General features: G+C 38.9%; 1 protein-coding gene across 3 annotated transcripts in view; it reads right to left on the bottom strand.

The window, feature by feature from the left end:
* Window positions 1–25,005, bottom strand: part of RASGEF1B (RasGEF domain family member 1B) — a 605,535-nt gene that overhangs the window by 379,257 nt on the left and 201,273 nt on the right. For 2 of the 3 annotated variants that reach the window (XM_012447000.3, XM_012447001.3), the window contains exon 3: window positions 17,485–17,538. In XM_012447000.3, the coding sequence (XP_012302423.2) occupies window positions 17,485–17,538 (54 nt within the window). Of the gene's footprint in view, window positions 1–17,484; window positions 17,539–25,005 lie in introns of those variants that run through there. The other variant, XM_021669633.2, reaches the window with a different exon arrangement.

The following is a 25,005-nucleotide window of genomic DNA, read 5'->3' on the forward strand; positions in this document are numbered from 1 at the left end:
CTCTCAGAGGAAGAACGAGTGGTGTGGTAAACTGTCCCCTGGAAACAGAAGTGAGACCTAATCAAGGGTCAACGGCCTGCACAGGTTATCAGGACTGTACAACCAGTAGCTGCTGCAAGTGTCTAAATTTCCCCTTTCTGATGGGAGTAATTCCACCATTATATGTGGCACGTATGCAGGTTAGATAATTTACCATGGAGAGGTTAGGTAGATCTGTCTCCAAATCAAGAGAAGCTACATCCAGAAATGATGTAGATACTCTCATAAGGTCCTAATCTTTGGATTCAATGTCATGATTGGATAGTAATTCTATGAAGTGGATACTGTTATTATCTCCATTTTAAAAATGAAGAGATGGAGGCTCAGAGAGGTTTAGCAATTTCACCCAGCATTATAGAGCTAATGAGCGCTGCAGGCAGAATTTTATACAGACAATTTGGATGCAGGGTCATCTAGTGGTTACAGATGAACTGGAAATTCTACCATCTGGTGCTTTAAATAATATTATTTAATAAATATTACATATTATATAACAAATAATATTAAATTATTTAAATATTACATATTATGACAAATAATATTATTACATAACTCATGTTCACCAGTAAATACATAACTAATAGCCCCATTTGATGTGTGAAAGTACATCATCGTGTTCTTAAGACGCATCAAATGTTTTTAGAAATACTTGAGAGAGCCAGGAGGATCATTGAGGAAATAATCATAAAAAGAATTTTGCCCACCAAGATGAAGAGTGGCCCAGGATTAAAGCCAGAGGAAGGAAGCCAGATGCCCTGGGGTGGTAGGACTAGAAGATTCACAGGCGATCACCCTCCTTGCAGTTATATGACTTCTTTCCTAGTATAACTCTGTAAAGGAAGGTGGGCACGTTCTCTGTCCTTTCTGAGTAAACCAAAGCACATCTTCCAAAGGGCATTCTTTGCAGCAACATGAGCAGAGGGTGCTGTATGGAAGCACAACAAAGGCACACAAAACATTGCAAATCTACAGGATGCTTCCTCTGAGACACCTGGCAACAGCACTTGTCACAACTGAGTCCCCAATCACCTTAAGAGGTAACGAAAGGAGATCTCCCTCAAAACACCAGATCACCTTGATAACACTTGAACAATCTTGAGATTTCCAGAGCCAATGCATAATAACAAACTCTGATTCAGCAAGGAGTGCTGCCTTGTTAGACACCTTCTGCTTGCTCTAGGTACTGACTTTCATGACTCTCCAAAAGAAAACAGTACTTTTCTTTTCATCCTTGTTCCTCCTCTAGGATTGCATGGAAGAAAAGACTGCGCCAGGAATATCTTTGCAAAGAACACCAACTGGAAACAGATTCTTCATCAAAAGAACATGGCACCTGTCTTTCCCATGGAGTCAGGTAGATGCTTGAGGCAGGATTTGGGGAAGCAGCAGGTCGCTGGCAAGAGCCTTCTGCAGTTCTTTCCACAGGCAACTGTGTTCGGGTGCTTTCGTGGCAAACTGCCAGCCCAAAGGGCTAATTAATTGAAGGGCTCTCCTTGCCAGAGATACACAGTGGCCATTTTGACATCTCAGTTTGACACTTGAGCTCATGAAGGCTCAGCTTTGGAAGAGCAGCTCTGCCTTTATCACGTTTGATCTCCCCAGTGGGAAAAGCTAAGTGCCCAAGGTTGCAATAATCATGTTAAGTACCAGTTTCCTTTGCCAAAAAAACAGTGCACTCTTTTCTTTATCCTTCCCTTGAGGAAAACTCCCACTGAGTCATTTACTGGGTTCTCTGCTTATCTTGCAATTCTATACCAGCAGCACCATTTTTTTTTCAACATACGTAGGGAGTTCTTCAAGTCTGCATGGTCTGTGGTTTTAAAAGAAAGCATTAAATTTAGGCTCAACCGCAAACAGAGCAGAACACAGCTCAAGACCTTTTGTGACAATATTTAAAGCACTAGCAACTTGGGAAATTATTCCACTCATTTCCATGGGGCAGGCAAGGCTTTAAGAAGACCTCCCTCAAGCCCCTGACTCAGAAATAGTCCACCAAGCAGCCAAAACTTATTCAGTAACCCAGAAATGCATTCAGATGTTGCCCCAGTAAGAGTATAAAATGAAACAGGTAGAACAAGTTAGTGACTCTCCCAGGGAGGGTTATTCACAACTTTTTCTCTGCTATCAAAGTATTTCATTTGTACATTTATTATAGAGTTTACTGTATTGTGATTCATTGATCCAAGTAATTTTATCTCCCCCAAACTAAACCATAAGCTCATTTATGACAGGGAGTCATTTGTCTTTTATCTTCCAAATAATCCATGAGAGGCCTTCAATATGTATTAAATAATTAATTTATTGAGTGTAGGTGAATCCAAACCAACCTCTCAGCCAGGGCCTAATAAATTTGGTGTATCTGTGAGGGTAAGGGTAGGGTGGGGACATGAAAACAACTTATACTTTATTACTTGATGTATTAAATCAAAAACAAAGGAAGAAAGGAAGGAGCGAGTAGAAAAAGCTCAATAGAGAAATGAAAAAAAAGCAAAAGAGAATGGAGGAAAAAAAGAGATTAAAGCTACTGAGATGCACAACCTAGAAATCATAATTGCAAAAATACCTTATGATAGGTTATACCTATTTTAAAAAGCCAAATATAGGCTCTTTCCCCAACATAATGAACATTTTGTGGTCAAAGCCTCAGTAATAGTGAAATGATAAAATGCTAAATCTTTTTGTTAATCCTTGAAATGAATGTACTTAAGCAACTACAATCTCCATAAATATAAGCAGGCTTCTGGCATCACACTAAATTTGCCTAAACTGACACTTATCTTTGCTTGGGCTGAGTAGAAACATAAACCTAAGCTATCAAAAACAGTCTGAGTAATAATTTGGTAATAGGTTTGGAGCTTGTCCAAATGAAGGGTAGAACTTCAGGATCTCTGGAGGCTTCAAACTTCATGAAATGTCACAAAATATACCTCTAGATGCCCATACTTTTAAAATAAAATAGTAAAATTAGCAATGCTTTTGTGACTTTAGGGTATGTGCTGAAATCCTCTACCTTTTTGATACCATTAATGTTACTGACAGAATTAAGAAAAGGCAACATGAAACATAGCCCAAGTGGGAAACATCACAGATTCAGTTCAGAGCAGACTTTCACCAATGCCTTTTACCAGAGTCAAATAACACTTTTAAAATATCATTATGTAATCTAACAGGGCCCATTTTCTATACATATTTCAGCAATCCCATATTCTCAAGCACTTTGCAATTGCCCCCTACCCAATTTATTATCAATATTTGAAGACCAACACTATGCAGAATGCAATCTATGTTAAATACTTTTCATGCTTTTCCATAACAAAGGCCCAGTCTCTATGGGAGTTTTGAAAGATGATATGTTGAAATGGCACACATGGCACTCTCTAAAATACTGTATATTTTTCTTCAAAAATTGTTTTCAGGCTGGGCACAGTGGCTGACACCTATAATCCCAACACTTTGGGAGGCCAAGGTAGGTGGATCATTTGAGGCCAGAAGTTCGAGACTAGCCTGGTCAACATGGCAAAACCCTGTCTCTACTAAAAATACAAAAAATTAGCCAGGTGTGGTGACACATGCCTGTAATCCCAGCTACTCAGGAGGCTGAGGCAGGAGAATTGCTTGAACCCTGGAGGTAGAGGTTGCAGTGAGCCGAGATTGTTCCACTGCAGTCTAGCCTGGGAGACAGAGCGAGACTCCGTCTTAAAAAAAAAAAAATTGTTTTCTACCATCTCAACTCCAGTATCACTTGTGACTTTTTTTCATACTTATAATTCTTGCCTTATCAAGTAAAAGAAGAAAAACTAAGAATATATGAGAAAATGTAAAGGTTAAGAACCAAAGGACATGAGAAAAAATTAGAAAGGAAATAGGGTGGCAAAATGTCATTCCTATGGCCAATAGTAGACAGCTGTTGCTTTTGCCTGCTTAGTATCAGTTCATCTCCCTTGATTTTCCTCTGGAGAACCACCACTTCCTACTTTCGGTCCAGAGGTTTGAGTGGCCCTGACCAGAGCCCCAACTCAGAGGTGGATACATAACCCAGGCCTAGTCAATCAATATATTCCAACTCTCCAGACATTGTGATTTATTCATCAGTGCTGATTTGCCCAAATCAGGGCAAAAAGGGTCAATTCTGAGATTTTGCTTTGAATTATAAGTTCTTCTTCCAATAGACAGTCAGTAGCTCTTTTACTACTTCATGGAAAGATCCTATTGGAGAACAGGATCTGACAAAAGTATAAAGTATATAACCAAAGAAAGGCAGAGAGATTCCAAATGACATCACTTAAGAATCTGGATCCAATCATACCTGAGTCAATTATTCCTGGAGTTTTCCAATTATTTAGGTCACTTTTCTTAGGCCAGGTTGAGTTGGCTTATGCCATTTCAACTACACAGAGTTGAAATTCTCACAGTGCAAGTGCCGCCATGTGAGTAGATTCATACCAACCCTTCTGAAAAAGAGCAAGTATGTGTAGCTCCATTTCACTGGTAACAAATAAATAAAATTAAAAGCTATTTCTTGGGCAAGGGCTAAGCCAGCTTCAGGGTCACAGTGCTTGGCCCACTCAATTTGCCTACATTGTCTTTTCATTCAGGAGGAAAGTTAAAACTCCACATAAAATGCATGACCTAACAAAATAAAATAATGCCATGAGAGGCAAAAATCTCAGCCCTCACCACTTTCACCAGATTCAGTCATGAAGCTGGACATTTGGTTTCCAGTAAGCAAATCCTGTCTCCCAATAGCAGGCACTTCCCTCAATTTGTCTCAGCAAAAGAAAAAAGAAAAGAGAACAACCTGAGGAAACCTCTGCCAGGTGGTATTTAATTCAACTCCTGCCACATAACATATATTTCAAAATGAATTAATAAGTAATATTAATATAATTAATTAGCATTCACTAATGAGTTGATCAATAAATAACAAAGAGCTCTCACATTGACCTGGAATGCTATTAATCATAAGTAAAAACTACTTTTGTTACTCTCTCGTGTTCTTTAAAAGTGGTTAAAAAATTAACTTGAACTCTAGAGTCAGACAGTGTAGATATGAATCTGGGCAATCTGCATCTGACTACTGGGTGACTGTTAACAGGTTAATTAACCTCTCTGTGCCTCCATTCCATTATCTGAAAATAAAGATGGGAACAGAAGGCTGTTGTGAGTATGAAATGTATTCATTCCTAAAAAAGGGTTTATTATAGTCACTGGCACATAATAAACCTTCAATAAATGTTAGCCTTTATTATTTTTATCCACCCAGCCACACTGGCCTCCTTACCCTTCTGTATATACCCCAGGCACATTCTGGTCTTAGTGTTTTGCACTGGCTGTTCCCACTACCTGGAGTGCTCTTCCTCCAAAGATCTGTGTAACTCCCGCATCTCATTTGGTCAAATGACAGCTTCTGAACAACCACCCTATTTAAAATTGTAACATGTGCCTCACCAAGAGACTCCAAATCTCCTATATTTTCCCTTTACATTCAAAGATACTAGGCAATTAATTAATTTGTGTTTTGTATATTATGTCTCTCCTGCCAATAGCATATATCCTGAGGTGACAGGATTTTTTGTATCTCTTTTAGTCACTGATGTAAACTGGTACTTGAACACAGTAGCTCCTCAAAAAATGCACACTGAAAGCCAGTTCGGTGGCATGCCTGTAGACTCAGCTACTCAGGAGGCTAAGACTGGAGGATGGCTTAAGCCAAAGAGTTTGAGGCCAGCCTGGACAGCATACTCCATCTCTTACACACACACACACACACACACACACACACACACACACCCTGTTAAAGGAATTACTGGCAGTATTGTTACCACTGCCACTATTTCCATCACAGCAAGTTAATGAAACCATAGAGTTTTAGAACTAGACATGACCACAGAGGTCATCTCTAGGACAACTCCTTTTGTAAACACAGAAATAACCCTCTCCCTGAGACACTGCATCCTGTTGACTCTGCCTTGCCTGAGCCTACAGGAGAATTCATAGGTCCAGAATTCATAGGTCCAGCAGTCCGTGGCAGGTATGTCTGGGTCACATGGTGCAGCCACCACACCGGCTCCTTAGTCTAGCAGCTCTGAGGTCACCATTACATAACTGTTCTATCTAGTGGTTGGCTTGAGCAATGATTCAGGAGATTATAGCAATCAAAAAGGGTGGAATTAAAATAATAAAGAAAAACAGTAAACAGGAGGAGAGAAGGAGGGATTGCTTTTCACTCCACAGATCATTTATGTAAACAAAAGAAAAATCACAAAGCTAAACCACTGAATCAGAGGTTGCAATTAGCTCAATTGTAGAGGAGTGACTTGGTGCCATTTTGAGCAACAATAGCTAGAGTGATCACTCTTAATTGAGGTACATTAAGTATTCATAAAATACATTAAGTATTTTATGAAAAGAGTTGCAAGCCAGTACAGAGATCCAATTTACATGAACTCTGCTCCATTTCTCATGCTGACTCATATTTTAATTTTTTTCTGCTTCTTTTCACATCTAGCACATTTTGCTGTAGACTAAGAAAATAAGATAAAATACAGTTGGGCCTCCTCCATGGGTTCTGCATCCACAGATTCTACTAACAGTGGATTGAAAACACAGTATCTGAGGGATGTAGAACCCCTGTATTCTAAGGATCAATTTTTCATAGCCATGGTTTCCTCAGGGTAGACTGTGGGACTTGAACCTCAGTGAATTTTGACATCTACGGAGGTCCTGTAACCAATACTGAGGGATGACTGTATCTCTATGAAAGCTCACCCTCCAGAATACATTATGTAAAATTAAATGCATGTGTGTGTTTATGTACATGCACTTTAATAACTACTGCCCAGTCTCGATTATGTAAGATTCTGGAAAATCTGAAAAAAAAAAAAAAATAGGTGAAAGGAAGGAGAAAAAGTTGCTACAGTGCCCTTGAAGCTCAATAATATAGCAACCAAGCAGAAAAACTCAAGGGAAACACAATTTACAGCCAAAAGCACAGCATTAGTATCTTTAGCACTTAACAAAGAAATGAGGGAAATCAAGTTAGTGATTATGCAGCTGAACTAAATAGTTTGTAGCATTTGCTCACAAAAAAATTGCAAGAAAAAGTAGTATTGTTAAATGCCTTTTTCATGTACTGTTTGCAAGATTAGCAACACTCCTTTATTTCTGCTCCCCCTTCAAACTATTTGGCTGGCTGGAATTGCTATGAGAAAAATCCATGTTTTATTTGTGGCTCAAAATAGCTTTTTTAAAAAGGTGTATGTGTGGGGAAGAGGGGGTTGTATTGCTAATTATTACTGTTTCCAATATATCCCTGAACCAGAGACTACAAAGGTCATAATCTTGAAACTTGTTTTCATGCAGATGCAGCCACAATAATTATAGCTCAAAGAGGATCAGAGCAACATATTCCATGACATTTGCCCTTAACTACCTTTCTTCTTATTAGCAATGATACTTCTACAGACAATGACTATATTATACATCCATAGATCTAAATGTGCTGTTAATTCTGAAGTGACAGTGACAATTATAGCAGCTGCCAGGAAGGAATAATGGGTATACCTAGTATTTGCAGTGATATGGTTAGCAGTAAGGCCAATTCACAAAAAATACCACACCCCAAAAGGCACCAGGTAATGCTACTGATGTGATTCTGTTGCTAAATTTTAAAAATTGAAGTTGTTAAACTGTAAACTTAAGATCCCTACATTTTACTCAATGTAAATTTTACCTTGACAAAAATAGGATTATTATTTATTTATTGATTCTTGCTCAGGGTGTTAAACAAAAGCAGGCATTGCATTTCTTCTGGCTATGAGACTATTTTCCACAATCAATTTTAATCCTATAAACTATGACTACTTGGTTTGACCTTGGGTATATGTGACTTTCCATATGAAAATTTCATTATCATAAGCCTAAGAATAAAAAATTCCTAGCCTAGGGATAACACTATAACATGGAGGAACTCACCAGTATTCACTCTACTCAATTATCTCCATAGCTACTACACTGCAAGCAAAGAAGTGTACATTTCCATATTACTTCATATTTATCAGCCCAAATCCTCCATATGTTGAAATGCTTCCTTTCAATGAAAAGAAAAGCCCACAAGTCCACTCCACCCACAGTATTGACTCCACCTGGCCCATACCACATTAATAAATAATACCTCCTCTAACATATTATAATACCAATGGTCAAAAGAGATTAACATTTAGAAAAAGCAATGGATATTTATTTATTTGTGGAAGAGATATTTTGTAATTTATTCTATATCTCTAAACAGGTAATAAGGTACTTTTTTCCTTCCTGTGAATGTTCCAGGTGCTGGCACACAAAGACATACCAAAAGGGGACTCTTCCCCTTCCTTTCTCTTCTACCTCAAGCCTTACTCTGGAAGCCTTCAGCGAAATAATATCATGCCAAAGTTAAAAATTAATAAGCATTATTGAATGTCTACTATGTGCTCAAAATTGTGTTCGGTGTTGGAGATACAGAAAAGTACATTCATTATATAGTACTGTTTGGAAGGTTTTATGCTTCATTTATTAAGAAATGCATTGCTTCTACAGAACTGGAACTTATAACAATACTGAACTTGAATCTATTTCAATTATTTAGAATTATCTTAAGATTTAAAAAACCATCTGAGGGTATTTCTCCAGTGCAACTATGGTCCAAGTTTTTTCCAAATGCTAATGTTGGCCCAAGTCTACTGTTGTACTTTCCTTGATATTGTTGCTCTGTTTGAGCAAAAAAGAAAGTGAGACTCAAAGCTACCAAGGCTCAAATTATTCTCTGTGAGCACAGAGATGAAATAATAATGACCAACACCTACTGAGACACTGTTCCAAGAGTATTACATGGATCCAAAAAAAATTCAATCCTTACAACAATTCTACAGGTCAATATCATTCTTTGTCTCATTTTATAGATGAAACAAGTGAGGAATAGAGAAGTAACTTGGACGAAGTTGTAGAGCTCGTCGATAGTAGAGTCACAGAAATAAAGCCCTCAAGCCTGTGCTCTTAACCCATCTCAGGAGAGGAGGATGGAGAAGTGCAATGATAAAAACCAAAGCCAGGCAATAAGGCCTAAAAGGACAGGGCATGGAATCCAAAACCACAAATCCTTTTCCAGAACACTGCTAGGAGCTCTTTCTTTGCAGGGAGAGTGACAGCAAAAGAGAGAGGGAAGGAGGGATGTGGTGGGGGGTGAGGGAAGGGGAGAAGATTGCAGCAACTCCCTTCTTTCAACAGTGATACAACTTCCCATAAATTAGTGGCCTGTGTTGGCACATATGAAAAAAGATAGGAACTTTGCAATGTGTATATATCATCCTGTATCCAGCAGAGAGCCCTACAGCAAGTCAGCAAAAACAGCACTCTGCCAAAAATGAACCTTCACTGCTTCCAAAAATCTATTTTAGAAGTAAACAGTGTTTAAATTTGTTGGAAATGATATTCTTTGCTGCGACTGCTCCAGAACATGGCATTCTGTCATTCCAGAGGAGAACTGAGGAATTTCCTCCACGCTGACAGGGTTGACTTTGTCTTCATGCCTTTTCTCAGGGCATGGGAAGAAGTCTCTGTGACCTACCAGCATGAAAATTCTGCCAAGAGGCTGGGAGTCATGGGAATCTGACCAACCAGCTTTGTGGAGGTCACTGAACATCATCTAGACATTAAAATAGGAAGTCAGACACAATACAGTTTCAAAGGACTATGAGAGTAAATGTCTTAACCACTGATTATTCCCTTGAGTTGTGATTACCTAGAGACCTATTCATCAACATTGATGAAAAGGTTGAATCTTTCAACAGCCCATTATATTCTTTATTCTTAGTTATCTCTTCCTGAAGGAAAATTACTTTGTCTATGTGAACGAAGCATTACTGATGTCTAGTAAAAATAAAAACTTCATCCAGTGGGCCAAGGGACCACATGAGCACATTCTCCACAAACTCACACACTCACATCATTAGTAATAGCGAAGAGAACCCAAGTGAAGGCCAACAGTTGAAAGGAAGAGATAACACAGCCACCAATAATTCCACAAAATTACCATGGCTAACGGACAGATTTCCTTTAGGAAGTCCCAGATATTCTAAAACCAATACTTTTTTATATGATAGGAATACATTTTCTAAATGTTGTTTTTCAACTATTTTTAAAATAGTCTTTTAAATGAAATTTTTAAGCTATTTTTAAAAAGTTGTCATTTATATGGATTAAGATACCAGAAGTCCAGGGAGAGAGAGCAGGGGAAGACACACAAAGAGAGAAACAGAACACCCTCCCCCTAGAAAAGATATAATAAACCATCAAAATGGTAGCTGAATTTTAAAAATATGCTTCCAACCTCAGGAACCTATTTCTATGACTACATACAGGGACTCCAGATGGAATTCTAGGTTACCATATGTAGATAGAAATTACAGCAGGATGAAGCATGGCATTTTGATGCCAAACTGGAAACATCATTATTTTTTTATTTCGAGTAATTTGTGAATCAGATATCCCTAAACTTTAACCCATCCCTGGGATTCACTTTACCATGACCCTCACCCCGTCTATCACACATACCTGTCTATCAATCCTATCCTACCTCTAACCTATGCCCCTGGGGTGGGAGTCGTGAGACCTCGGAGAAGGGGTGAGGATATCCCTTTTGCACCTTCCCTGTACTTTCAAATAATTAAAACGTTGGAGGTTTAATAGTGCTATGTCAGAATGTCCCTGCGCAAAAATTGCCGAGTCAAAATAACTAGGTCCAAACATCCCGCACCAAGAGATGTAAAAATATCAAGATACAAAGACATAAACATCAATAATAAAACAGGGCATGAGACACTATGGAGCAGGCTTGAGGAGCATTCTCTGGTGGCTCATCAATGCAACATGCATCTCCTAGATATGAACTTTAAATAGTGTAAGATGCAGAGGTTGTACAGGGAATAAATGAGAAAATATGAATTAGGCTTGTCCTCTAAGAGTCTGACTGAAGCTTAATATGTGCCCTGGAGTTAAGTCATTTCATGTTTCAGCACATTAGCTTTTTCCTCTGCAACCTGTTAACAATAACAACTGTCTTGCAATAGAAGGCATTCAGTAAATGATTCTTAATGAAGGAGTGAATTCATTTATGTCCCTTAGATGTTCCTAGGTTTTCCAAATTAAGGAATAAACTGGTCTTTGGCTGAAAATAACAAGGGTTCTTATAACTCTATAAAGTGGTATTTGGAGGCAGGCCTTGGGGGATTTGCTACCTCAGGCTAAACAAAACACTTCCATCTCCCCAGCTATCCATTAACCACTTATGTTGTTGTGGAAATTCCCTTCCTGAAATCTCAACTCCTATAAAAAAGAGAATAAAAGATTATTTCTAATAACAAACAAAATGATACTAGAATAATCTCACACCAATTGATAATCATGTGTATAGCAAATCCATTCATTGAATAAATGTTAACTGAGTTCTTACTACTTGTGAGGTATTGTTTTACTATACCTAACTGAACCAGTCATTGTTTCTTTCCTCTAAGAGCTGATAGTTTAGGGGGAGGCCAGACTCATAAATAAGCATTAAAATCCAATGGGGAAAGGAGATAGTAAAACACTAAAAGCAATGTTTCTGGTGTCAGACTGCCTGAATTCACATGGTAGCTCCAACACTTATATTGGAGTGTCCTCAAGCAAGTTCCTTAATGTTTGGAAGCCCCAACTGCTTTATCTGTAAAATGGTAATAGTAATTGCCTACCTTAAAAGGTTGTTATAAAAATCAAATGAAATAATCCATGTAAAGCACTTCTCACAGGGCTGGGGACATGGTAAACTTTGGACAAGGTGTGTGACTGTTGTTAGATTTTATCTTAAGTGCAAAATATTATGAATCCAGTAGGTAAAACCTCTAGTCTTTCCTGAAGAAATAGAGACAGTCTTTGCAAAGAAAGTGACAATGTAAGGATCCTCTCCAGAAAAAAAAAAAAAAGTTTTCCAGACAGACAAGAGGAAGAGGATAGCATAAACAGTTTATACACCAGACACAGTTATCCAAGAGTTTCACATTCTGGAGCAGTCTGCTCAAGGCCTTTAGACTTCAACATCAGGGCTGTACCAGGAGATAAGTGTGCAGAGAATGGAAATGACTTCTCAAGTTAAGTTGAGACTGGAGACAACAGGAATAGGAACAACTTTGCAAGAGGAATTGGAATTTATTTTGAATAAAATTGAAATCCCTCAGATATTTGTTAAGTACAGGTTTGTAAACACAGAAAATCTGAGAGAGGTCTTAGTTAACTTAGAAAGCTTAAAAATAAGCTTGAACCTTGGGAAAACCCAAGGTTGAGGACATGCACCTGTGACACAGCCTCAGCAAGTCCTAAAGACATGTGCCCAAGGTGGTTGGGATGCAGCTTGGTTTTATACATGTCAGGGAGATATGAGACCTCAGTCAAGTACATTTAAGAAATACATTGGTTTGATCCAGAAAGGCTGGGACAACTCAAGGGGTAGGAGGGCTTCCAGGCTATAGATAAATTTAAACATTTTCTGGTTGACAATTGGTTGAGTTTGTCTGAAGACCTGGGATCAACAGAAAGGAATGTTTGGGTTGCGATAAGAGGTGGCAGAGGCCAAAGTTTTATCATCCAGATGAAGCTTTTAGCTAGCAGGCTTCAGAGGAAACATGCTGTAAAATGTTTCTTATCAGACTTAAAGTCTGTGTTGATGTTAATGCAGAGAGGTGTAATGAGGCCTGTCCCACACCAGTTCCCTTCATGACCTGAACCAGTCTTTCAGGTTAGGTTTTAAGAGCCCTGGCTGAGGAGGAAGTCCCTTTAGATGGTTGGAAGGCCTTAGAATTTTATTTTTGGTTTACAGATTTGATATAAACAGATGTGTTTGTTGTTTATTTGTTTTCCAGAAAGTAACTTTCATAGTATTTTGGAAAATGGAGTGGATATGGGAAACTTGATATAAGGAAAGAGTGAGGAGGGTGTTGTCGGAACCTTCTAAATGGGGGGTGAGGAGGAAAGGGAAGAGATGACAGAGAGATTCCAGGAATGTTTCAAAATGAAATTTACAGGATTTGATAGTTAGTTGGATGTGAGAAGTAAGGGAAAGGGAGAAACCAGGAATGATATTGAAGTATGATGAAGCCATTAACCAAAGTGGTGAATATAAGAGAAGAGTGTTCAGAATGTAGAAAAAAATCATGTACATTGGACATGGTCTGTGGGATATCAAGTGGAAAAGACCTCTAGTTAGTCAGCAGCATGGATCCCTGGCTCAGAAGATATTTCATTATTTTGGACACAGATTCAATAATAATTTTCTTAAGATAGATCTCGTCTGAACAAACTAGATTGCCCAGAGATTGTTGATTATGTGAATGATGCTATCTATGTAAAATATTATGGGGGAGTAGCTATAGACTAAATAAACACAGTGAAAATAGTATAACTTGACATTAATAATATATTTACCAAAGTCCCTCTGTATTTTTCTGCCTATAAAATACACAAATAATATTTCTGTAAACACCTTTAAATGTTTCTTTTGTAAATGTTCTACCTCATGAATGGATAATATAGTTGTACAGACTCAAAGAGGTTGAACAATATCCTACTTCCCTACCAAAAAAAAAAAAAAAAAACATAAAGTGACCAAAGTCATCTGATGGTATGGCCACATTTTAGCTTCCTGCTTCCATAACTCCTTTTTTTTTTTTTTGTGATGGAGTTTCACTCTTGTTGCCCAGGCTGGAGTGCAAGGGTGCCATCTTGGCTTACTGCCACCTCCGCCTCCCAGGTTCAAGCCTCAGCCTCCCAAGTAGCTGGAATTACAGGCGTGCACTACCACACCCAGCTAATTTTGTATTTTTAGTAGAGACGGGGTTTCTCCATGTTGGTCAGGCTGGTCTCGAACTCCCAACCTCAGGTGATCTGCCCACCTCGGCCTCCCAAAGTGCTGGGATTACAGGCATGAGCCACCGCACCTGGCCTCTTCCATAACTCTTAACACATAAATTCTAGCCCTTCTTCCTTCTTTCCTATTGCAGGGCAAAATATGTCCCTCCGTCAGAGGGGTAATTCTGTGCTTTAGAATCCGAAGTCTTCAATCTTCTCAATGATCTCACTCAAAGAATATTCCCCTCCTTCCTTGTGGATCCTTACCCTCCTTTCCCTTCCTATTGTTTTCTTTCTAATAGTATTTAAACACACTCAAATGTCTCATCATTGTAAAATGCTCTACCTCAACCCATAAACCTACCCAACTACTCAATTCTCTCCTTCCTCTTATAACAAATTGCTTTTAGAAGACTCTATTTTACCATTTTTATTTCTTTATCCCCACTAAGTCCATCCTGCCTTGCAATAGGAAGGAAGGAAGAAGGGATAGAATTCATGTGGGTGAAAGTTATCAAAGCAGGGAGACATTTTTCTTTCTTTATCCCAGCTAAGTCCCAATCCCACTACAATCTGGCTTCTGCGTCCATCACTTCCATCTCAATAAAACAATCAAGCCTATGGTATTAAGAAAGCCAGTGGATACTTTTCAGTCTTTATCTTACTTAATCACTTCGCAACAGTTTTGATACTTATGACTACCTCTTTTTTTATTGACAACTATTGACTTGACTTCTCAGACATCACATTCTTCCGGTGTCTTCCAACCTCTGTGGCTTCTCAGTTTCTTTCTTCCTTCCAATATCCATAGTTTTCTCCCAGATCTTACATGTTAACTCTCCTCAATACTCTTGAAAACTCTCCTCCTTTTCACTTTACATACCCTCTCTGGGAAATCTCATCCATTTCCACTCTTTCAATCATTCTCTCTATGCATATTCCTCTCATGGCCATATATCCAGCCCATAATGCTTTCCTCAATTATAAATTAAAGTGTCTGCTAGTTATCCTTACTAGATCTTACACACACCAACAAATTGATATATACCAGTGTGAACTCTCAACTTCTTCCCTAAATATGGTCCTCTGCTAGTAGTTCCTGTCTCAGAAAATAGCACCAATATTCTCACACTGGCCCATGTCAGAAATCTAAGAATTGACCTTAGCTACTTCCTCTCCCATATATCCAAACTATCATATACTGTTGATTTTTTTTTTTTTTTTTTTTTTTTTGAGACAGAGTTTCGCTCTTGTTACCCAGGCTAGAGTGCAATGGCGCGATCTCGGCTCACCGCAACCTCCGCCTCCTGGGTTCAAGCGATTCTCCTTTCTCAGCCTCCTGAGTAGCTGGGATTACAGGCATGCACTACTATGACCAGTTAATTTTGCATTTTTAGTAGAGACTGCGTTTCTCCATGTTGGTCAGGCTGGTCTCGAACTCCTGACATCAGGTGATCTGCCCACCTTGGCCTCCAAAAGTGCTGGGATTACAGGAGTAAGCCACCATGCCTGGCCCCCAGTCAAAATTTTAAAAACTAGTAGGAATAGCTAAATGTCCTATGTTCATATTCAAGGAATCATTTACATAAATATAAAAGAAAGTCCTGTTAAAATATAAAAGAAAGCAGCTTGTGTGAAAATGCCTCAAGGCAAGGACTTCAAACTTCACATAGCCAACAGAAAGATATGACTCATATTACAGAAACTGATGCCATCTTACACTGCAGTAGTGCTACACTTAAGAAAAGCTATAGCTTGCTTTGCATCATAGCCCATACCTTACAATGTACCTCGCATACACCAGGTGTGTAAACAGAGCTTGTTGAATGTAGAGTGAGAAGTCCCATGATGCTTTATGCCAGACAGACCCCATCTGGAGATAACACACAATTCTTGGCATCAATAAAAAAGATTGTGTGGGCAAAAAAACAAAACAAAACAAAAAGGATAACCTTGTCTAGAGGCAATAATAATACTGGCAATATAACATTCACTATGTGTCGGGTAATTCTGTAATCATTTTTTATATATATATTCATAGACTATATAAGATAGGCACAATTATTATTCCCATTTTGCAGATGATAAAAATAAGGAACCAATAGGCTATACAACCAACCCAAAATCACATAAGTAGCGAGTGGCAGAGCCAGGTTTCAAAACCAGATAACATGATCTCATAGTCGATGCTCTTGGAAATCAATCATATCAATGTCCCATTGAAATGAAAAAAGGAAAATTGTTAGCCTGGAGATGAGGTGAAAAGGAGATTCAGAAAATATTTTAACTGGCTTCATACTTAAATATATCGGAATAAATCTAAAGGAGGCAGCTATTGGTTCAGTAGCATAAAGAACTTTCTAATACTTTGGATTGTCTCACTAGTGCACATACTGAGATTGACTATGTGTCATTGGGTTCCCTGTCAATAGAATACTCAGTTGAGGGATAGGGGTCCATCCATAAATAACGTCAATGGCAATCCCACCCCGGTAGAAAGGTGAGTTTAGAGATCCCAGAGAATTCTTTCATTCTTTAAGATCTATAATTCTAAAAATAATACATGGTCTCCATTCTCAGGCAGCACACAACCCATTTCAGAGAACAAGACAAATGTAGCATAATTCAACTAAGATGGAGATTTAATAAAACAGATTTTAAAATTATCAAAATAATGCAATGAATGGTACTTAGAGCAGTAGGCCCTCACACTACCTTTAAAGGTAACCCTGCTACCTACTTCCATATCAAGCAACATTAGAAACAGAAACTGCATAGCAGACAGTGCCATAATGTAAAATTCTAATAAATGCCAAGGAATCATATATTATGCACAGGTCAACTCTATTGCACCTGGTTTTCTGTATCAATAGATAGTGTCAAAGAATTTGAGTTGTTTGGACTATGAAGCTACTTCTCTTCACCTCAAAAGGAGAATATCTAGCTAAATCTGAGATTAAAGAAGTGGATAAACATGACCCCTGGCCTGCAAAAGCCAGGAACTAGACATGAGGCTATAGCAGGCAGTCTTCAAACTTGATCTATTACAGGGATGTCTTCCATCAAATGCTAGTGAAGCTAATCCTTTTGCAAAGCATGACAGCTTCTCAAGCTCAACTGTGGTAAATCCAAACCAGATTTTTATGCTATATGATCAGCTTTCAAAATACAAAATTATTTTTACATTGTATTAGATTTAAGTTTGCAAACAAATATATAAAAGCCTGCAATGCAGTTTATACAGCATTCCCTGAACTCCTCTGATGTTCATCTGGCAGGATAAAATGTCAGATAATAGTGAGATAGAAATATATGGAACCAGAGCTCCTCTATAACAAAATGCTGTCGAACAATAATGGAGTTTCCCACATCCTTAAAGTGAACCATTTATGTTTCCACCTCTAAAAAAACAGAGCCATATTATTCCATCAGAACATTCCCACTGATATCACAGCTTTTCATTCAAGTATCACCAACTGTGAAGCCTTTATTACTCTGACAGCATGCTGGAATTCTTGGATGCTGACTTACCTTTTTGCAGTCAGATAAGGACTTCTCACTGGCCAATGCACTGAAAATGGTGGTCTACAAAATAGAAAGATGGAAAACACTTTAGAATTGTCAACATATAATGATATTGACCCTTCCCTGTTCATTTCCAATCCAAGGTAGGCACTACCTTCTGTGCCCCCAACTGATTTCTCTGAATTTTAAAATCTGTCTGCGCTTTACTATTCCCAAAGCTACTCTACGCAACTTGAAACATTCATTATGGACCAACAACCATTCAGTGAGGTAAGGACTCTTAATCTTCATTTTACAAACAACGTAACAAAAGCACAATTAGGTTAATTGCTATATACCTTGGACATAGTTAGGTCAGGAAGCAAAGCCATCTGACTCCAGAACCCACCTCCAACCACATATGATCTATCTTGAAGAGATATGTGCATAATGTTAGAGTCAGCTGTGCCTAATCTTTCAAATGACACCTGTTATGAGCCCAAGTGGGAGAGTGGAGCTTCTGCCTACGTAAGAGATTTGTGAGTCTGAACAATACCAGGGCTTGCTACCTCCTTTCTACCTTCTTTCATGCACTCACTCTCCCTGTGGTTGACTTCTTGCACATTTGTATGTATATTTGCTTGGCCTGATGAACCACTCAAAAGGCACTGCAGCATTCAAGGCTATAGGGATTTATATGCAAGTGTGTTCCCTTTGGACAATCCTATGAATAAATCCATAGCCATGGTCAGCCATACAAACAGTATTAAGATTTTTTTCAGTAAATCTTTTCTACATTTCCTTTAATTATAAAACAAATACTTATTCTTAATGAGTTAGTCTCTTTTATACCCGTATTCTTCTGAGGTAACCAATAATACACATTTGTATTCATCCTTCCACACTTTCTCTATTCCCATGCAAATATGTGTGTACATACTACATAGAAGTCTCATGATCATACCATCTTAATTAAGAATACATTCATTAATGATTCTTATGATCATACCATCTTAATTAAGAATACATTAACATCTTTCCAGTTCAGCGCATGCAGATTGACTCATTCTTGTTAATATCTATACAACATTTCATATTATGAATATATCATATTTTAATGCTTTCCTTTATTGATCAACAGGTTTTGGTTCTTTTATGTTGCTGTTTTTTGTTTGTTTTCTTTTGTTTTCTATTACAAAGTATGCTGCAATAAACATGCTTGCATATGGCTAGAATAATCAAATGTATATAAATTTTCTCCCACTCTCCGCTCATATAACGTTTTAAAAATATTTACCACCTCATCTAGGGTTTGGTTTGCTTTGTTTTTTGTTAGTTAATTTGTTTTGCAATAAGCATATGAGAAAGCTAAGGATCTAAGTCAGCACATATTCCAGTTCAAAACAATATGCAGTTGACAGAAAAGATAGAATGTGAATACAGATACAAAAATGCATCTTTAATTTAAAAAATTAGGTTCAATGTTTAGGTTAAATGTAATCCTCAAGTTTGGTTTGCTGGCCATTTTTATTTCCTTTGAGAGGGAAGGGATAAATGTTACTGAGAAAGTTTGAGGGAAAAATTCTGGTGGCAGAAGAGCAAAGGCAAAACACAAAAAGGACAAGATGAAAAGTCCAAAAAAACCAGGCACAAATAGCAGAACTGTCAAAAAAAATTAAAAAGAAGAAAATGGTTTCCATCGAGAAGCGTCATCTTCGCTGAAAGAGAATGAAAGCACATGACGCATTCTTGCTATTATGATTTATCCTGTTGACCTAATTTCAGCCCTGACACACAGGTGGTGAAAGGACAGGCATAGCCCTGCAAATTTCATATCCTCTTGCTCTTTGTGCTGCCAGGTATATCTTAGTTTCTCTCATTTCTGTATTGCATGGGGATGGAAGAAGTAGTATTCTTGCTGACTGTTCAAAGATTAGGCCAGGACAGAGAGGAAAAGCCAAAGAACCAGGTAGTTCTCCACATGCCACCATGAACCACCCCATCCACAACCTTCCCATCAGATGTCTTCCTCATGACTCTTCATCATCTTTACTCATTTGTACACATGAGCACTGTGTCATCAGAGGGGCCTCAGTGTTGATTCCCAGGTTTCTTCTCCAGGAAGGTAAAGACCCATTGAGACTTGGTCATTGCAGTAGTCCCATTACCTAGCCCAGTGCTTGGCACAAAGAAGATAACCAATAAACATGTACTGAGTAGATGCAAAAGAAAATAACATCTGGAAAACTGCAATCCTTATCCCAAAACACTGCTTTGGAAGCACCGCACTAGAAAAGCAGCCTTATGCATAACAGCTATAAAGTGAAGCTCAGGGACATAGGAAAGAAGAGAGATAGAAGATTTCTAAATAATGGTAAAATACATCTTTCTATTTAGCATAAAGCTGTTGTCTATGATATGCTTGGTTTGGCTGAACTAGGCTTTTTCAGTGATGGCCCTGTGAATGTTTTTGGACTAGATAACTCTGTTTCGAGGGCATGAGGAAGCACACTGCGCACTGTAGGAGGTTTTGAGAAATGTGTGGCCTCTATCTATCAGATGCTAGTGACAATCTCCACCTACCTCAGCTATGATAAACAAAAATGCCTCCAGACCTTGCTAAATGTTCTCTAGGGGGTAAAACTGCCCACATTTGAGGAAACTGGTCTAAACCAGTTATAGTTTATATGGGGCTAGTTATAGAAATGACCCTGATTCCCTGGCTAATGCAACTAAAATTTTTTCTAGAAAACACAAGTCCAGTGGTGAAAATTTATCTTCTCAACCCTGAATTCGAGTTTCATTCTCTGTTTGAAATGGGACTCAGAACATAGGGAGGACCCAATCTCCAGCTACTGAAGACTCCATGTGGGGGCAACTCAAGAGACCATAACTGCATTTTTAAGTAAGCTTAAACACACCAGCACTGCCACACTGGGGAGAGTAAATTAAGGAACATGTCTAAAAATTCAGACATTAGTGCCATAGCCCCAGGGGATATGATCTTCAATTAAACAATACCATTCAACCTTTGAGAACAGTCTCAGGTAACATAAGAAACATGTTTGGAGGAAAATTTAGAGTCAGAGATGGGTGAAATTAGCTTCAGTTAAAAAAAATTAATGTAAGTAACTTTAAATGTTGTACATTTGTTGAGAGAAAACACTTTAGCCAAAGGGCAAAGTATGCAAAATCTCAATACTTGGAATGAGTGTGAAAGAGGGATGGCACAGGTCAATGAGAGTCCATCTCCTTACTTCAGCCATTTTCTAAGGGGAATTTACGTATACGCTTGGTCAGTCTCATTTCATTCTCCGCTTCAAAAGACTTTAACTGGCATTCCAGCTTACTAATTGCAGCTATTGTGAGTGACTTTGGGTAGGCTTTCTAAACCTTCCAATAACATGTTCACTTTAATTACTGAAAATGAAAGACTCAAAACACGGTGACTTGGCCATGCTGTGACTTTCTTGATGATTGCATCAATATTTTTCTACTAAAGAGGAAACTCCTAATGAGTCACCTCCACCAAAGCTGGCATGATGCTGGGTTTGTCACAGGAGCACAAGCAAAATAAAGCACAGTGACTTTTTTTAGAGCATTGACTCCTAACCTTGTTAGTGGAGTGACTAGCATGAAGTGAACAGTATTATACACAGACAGTTTTAGCAATTTCCCAAAAAGAATTTAGATAGGTGAGACCTCTCTTTTGACCATTTATATACTAATACCCGAAATTTCACCTATTAGAGCTCTGTTTTTAGCATAAGACTTTGATTCATAATAGACAAACTCATGAGGGATGTTAAGGTATGCTGGGGGGAGGGGATCCCTTGCAGAAGGGAAAATAGGATACTTCATGTATTATAGTTCATTGGTCTATTACACCTGAAAGGGAATGAGTTTATCAGATGCCTTCCAAAAGCATATTTTTATACCTTGGAGCTTTTGGGGGGTTTTTTAAATGATTTTTTTATTTTATTTTTTGAGATGGAGTCTCGCTCTGTTGCCCAGGCTGGAGTGCAGTGGCATGATCTTGGCTCACTGCAACCTCCATCTCCTGGGTTCAAGTGATTCTTCTGCCTCAGCCTCCCACATAGCTGGGATTACAGGCACCTGCCACCAACCACGTCTGGCTAATGTTTGTATTTTTAGTACAGACAGGGTTTCACTATGTTGGCCAGGCTGGTCTCGAACTCCTGACCTCAGGTGACCCGCCCACCTAGGCCTTCCCAGTGTTGGGATTACAGGCGTGAGCCACCACACCTGGCCTGTTTTTTTTAATAATTTCAAAAGCAGATTTTGATAGATGAGAAATGAAGACTTAGGTCATGAGGATATTGGACACTAACAGTGATGGTAAGCAATCTAAAGACACAGGTCACAGGTTAGGTTCCCTAAAAAGCAGACTGTAAGTTGGAAATTAGCAAGCAGAAGGTTTTTTAGAAAGTATTCCTGAGATCACTGTTCATAGAAGGATATGAAAGGATGTGGGATGGAGAAGATAAACAAGTTGGACCATGGGGCAGACTCAACAAAGATCTCATCCAACAAAATGGAGAGCTCAGAAGCTGGGTAAACTCATCCCAAGCTGGAGTGAGACAGAGCGCTGCCCTGGGAAGGCAGCATGATCCAAGAGCAATTTCCTGGGAGGGCTGAGAACTGAGGGCAGGAGCTGGCGGGACTCCTGGCAGCAGGGAGCTCTGTGCACAGCATCACCAAGTCTACTACAATCTACTTTACTTTGACAGGCTTTTACCAAGGGTAGATCCTGGCTGTGATGGATTTACTCTAGTTGAACATGACCCCATATTATATCTAAAATCTTGCTGGCCTTTTATGATAGGGCCTTTGGATAGAAAAGTAAATTTGCTCAGGAGTCTAGGACCTAATTCTTATCCCTTCTTAACAGACTTCCTTGTGAGCTTAAGGTGGGTCACTGGCATTGGGGTCTTGAATTCTTCACTATGAAATGAGGAAACCCATATTCATTTCCTTTTAAGTCATGAGAGCCTCAGCTAATTTGAAGAAAATGGGCCTGATTTTATCAGACACATTGTTTGGAAATCAGTGAGCATACTGCCTCCTTCCTTTCTCCATCCTCTGATAAAAGAACATATCTGACTAAATAACATGGTTGGCTCCTAATTATCTACAGAGGTGAAGAGAATTTCACAGATGTATTTGGGTTCTCCAGAGAAACAGAACCAATAGGATATATAGATATATATAAGAGGAGATCTATTATGAGAATTTGTTGGTGTGATCAGGCCAGCTGAGAAGTCCCACAGTCTGCCATCTGCAGGCTGGAGACACAGAAAAGCCAGTGGTATAATTCAGCCCCAGCCTGGAGGCCTGAAAACCCAGAGACAGAGGGAGAGAGACCACTGGCATAAAGTCTGAAGGCCCAAGAATCAGGAGCTCCAATGTCTGAGGGCTGGAGAAGACAGATGTCCCAACCCAAACAGAAACCAATTCCCACTTCCTCTCCATTTGTGTTCTGTTTGGACCTTCAATGGATTGAAGGATGCCCTCCCACCTTGGTGAGGGCAGATCTTCTTCACTCAATCTTCTGATTCAAATGCTCATCTCTTCCAGAAACAACTTCACAGATATAGCTAGAAATAACATTTTACCAGCGATCAGGGCATCCCTTAGCCCAGTCAAGTTGACACATAAAGTTAACCATCACAACGGGTGATTCACAAAAGCGTAATCCTTTACATTAGACTTTGTGCCACATTAGTGGTTAATTTAGAAGACATGTACTTCAACATATCTTCCCTAAATTAACATTAATAACTGTTTGTAGAAATATTCCAAGTGGGCAGAAAGGGAAAACTGACCTAAAACAAAAAGTGAACTGGGATTAAAAAACAAACAAACAAAAAAACTGTCCCTAGTAAGTCCTTGGCCAGAGAGCCCACAGACAGGAAATCAGTAATTGGTGGTTCATTTAGTCCAGCCTACAAAAAGAGACTTCCAGAAGGTGTACTGCTTACCCAATTCTCACTGATAGGAATGTTTTTGCAAAGTGATTGAGCACTGAAAAGAGATCTCATATACTCTTTCTAAATATGAATTAATTAATTTATTTTGAGACAGAGTCTCATTCTGTCATCCAGAATGAAGTGCAGTGGCTCAATCATGGCTCACTGTACCCTTGATCTCCCGAGCTCAAGCAATCCTCCCACCTCAGCCTCCCAAGTAGCTGGGACCAGAGGCATGCACCATGATGCCTGGCTAATTTTTAAAAAAAAATTTGTAGAGATGGAGTCTCACTGTGTTTCCCAGGCTAGTCTACAACTCCTGGGCCAAGTGATCCTCTCACCTCAGCCTTCCAAAGTGCTGAGCACTTTTGATTGCCACTTTTTGATTGACTACAGGCATGCACCACCACGCCCAGCTAATTTTTTTGTGTTTTTAGTAGAGACGGGGTTTCACCATGTTGGCCAGGATCGTATTGATCTCCTGATCTCGTGATTGGCCCACCTTGGCCTCCCAAACTGCTGGGATTACAGGCATGAGCCACAACACCCGGCCTCACATTAAAAAAAAAAAAAAATCTGCATAATTATAAAACACCAGCCAAAAGAAAAAAACATACCACCAAATAAATGATAAAATTAAAGCGTTTTCTTGTGGTCCATCAATACTGAAAATTTCAATTAACCAGACTAATGACCATCATCTGCATCCTATTTAGCTAATGAAGGCTTGGAACACTTGTGGATAATTAAGGGCAAGCTGATGGGAGGAAATTCAAACTACTGAAAGATCAAATCTATTTATGTCTGCATTTAAAGCTAAACATATCTAATAGTTCACTCAATCAAAGCATAATGTCTGTTCATCTGGGATAAGATAGATGTTCAGAAGTTAAGTAGCTTGGTTAGCTCCCCAAACTCCAAATTCATTCCTCCTTCATTCATTCAATACCCATCTATAGAATACCTACCACATATCCCTGCCCTTGTGAATTAACATGACAGCACCATAATCCTCCTACTGTTTTTCCCACGACTTCCCCTTTTCCACCTTAAATGTACCACTCTGGTTTTCACTTCATCTAGTAACTACTGTCCACCTATCATAACAGACATGGCATAGCTGCAATCCAGGGGCATGATGGGAAATACAGGGTGTACAGTGAACACCCAGTTTTTTCTCAGACCTGGCAGAGCAGGGGGCAGGCCCCAGTCTGATTAATAGATGGGTGTTCATGTGAGGAAGACTAAAGGTGTTTAAAAAAAAAAAAAAGACAAAAGCCTGGTATTCAGAAGTAGCCAGAACAGGAACCAAGCTCAGAGCAGCTCTGTTGAATTTCACAGAATAGTTTATGAGCCATCTCATCCAACTGTAATTTTCTCACTTAGGGAGCACCTTAAAACCCCCTCTCTAAACCCCTACCATAATCCCTGATTCATTTATGTTTAGCAAAGGTGTTGCTTCAAGAACCTACAATCCTAGAATCTATTCCTATGCTGAAAAATGTCAAACATCGGTGGCAGGATGTTATGACAGCTCAGTCCTAGGGGCACACATTTA

Source organism: Aotus nancymaae, unplaced genomic scaffold (assembly GCF_030222135.1).
Source record: "Aotus nancymaae isolate 86718 unplaced genomic scaffold, 86718_ANA_hifiasm-v0.15.2.pri h1tg000006l, whole genome shotgun sequence".
NCBI classification, from domain to species: Eukaryota; Metazoa; Chordata; class Mammalia; order Primates; family Aotidae; genus Aotus; species Aotus nancymaae.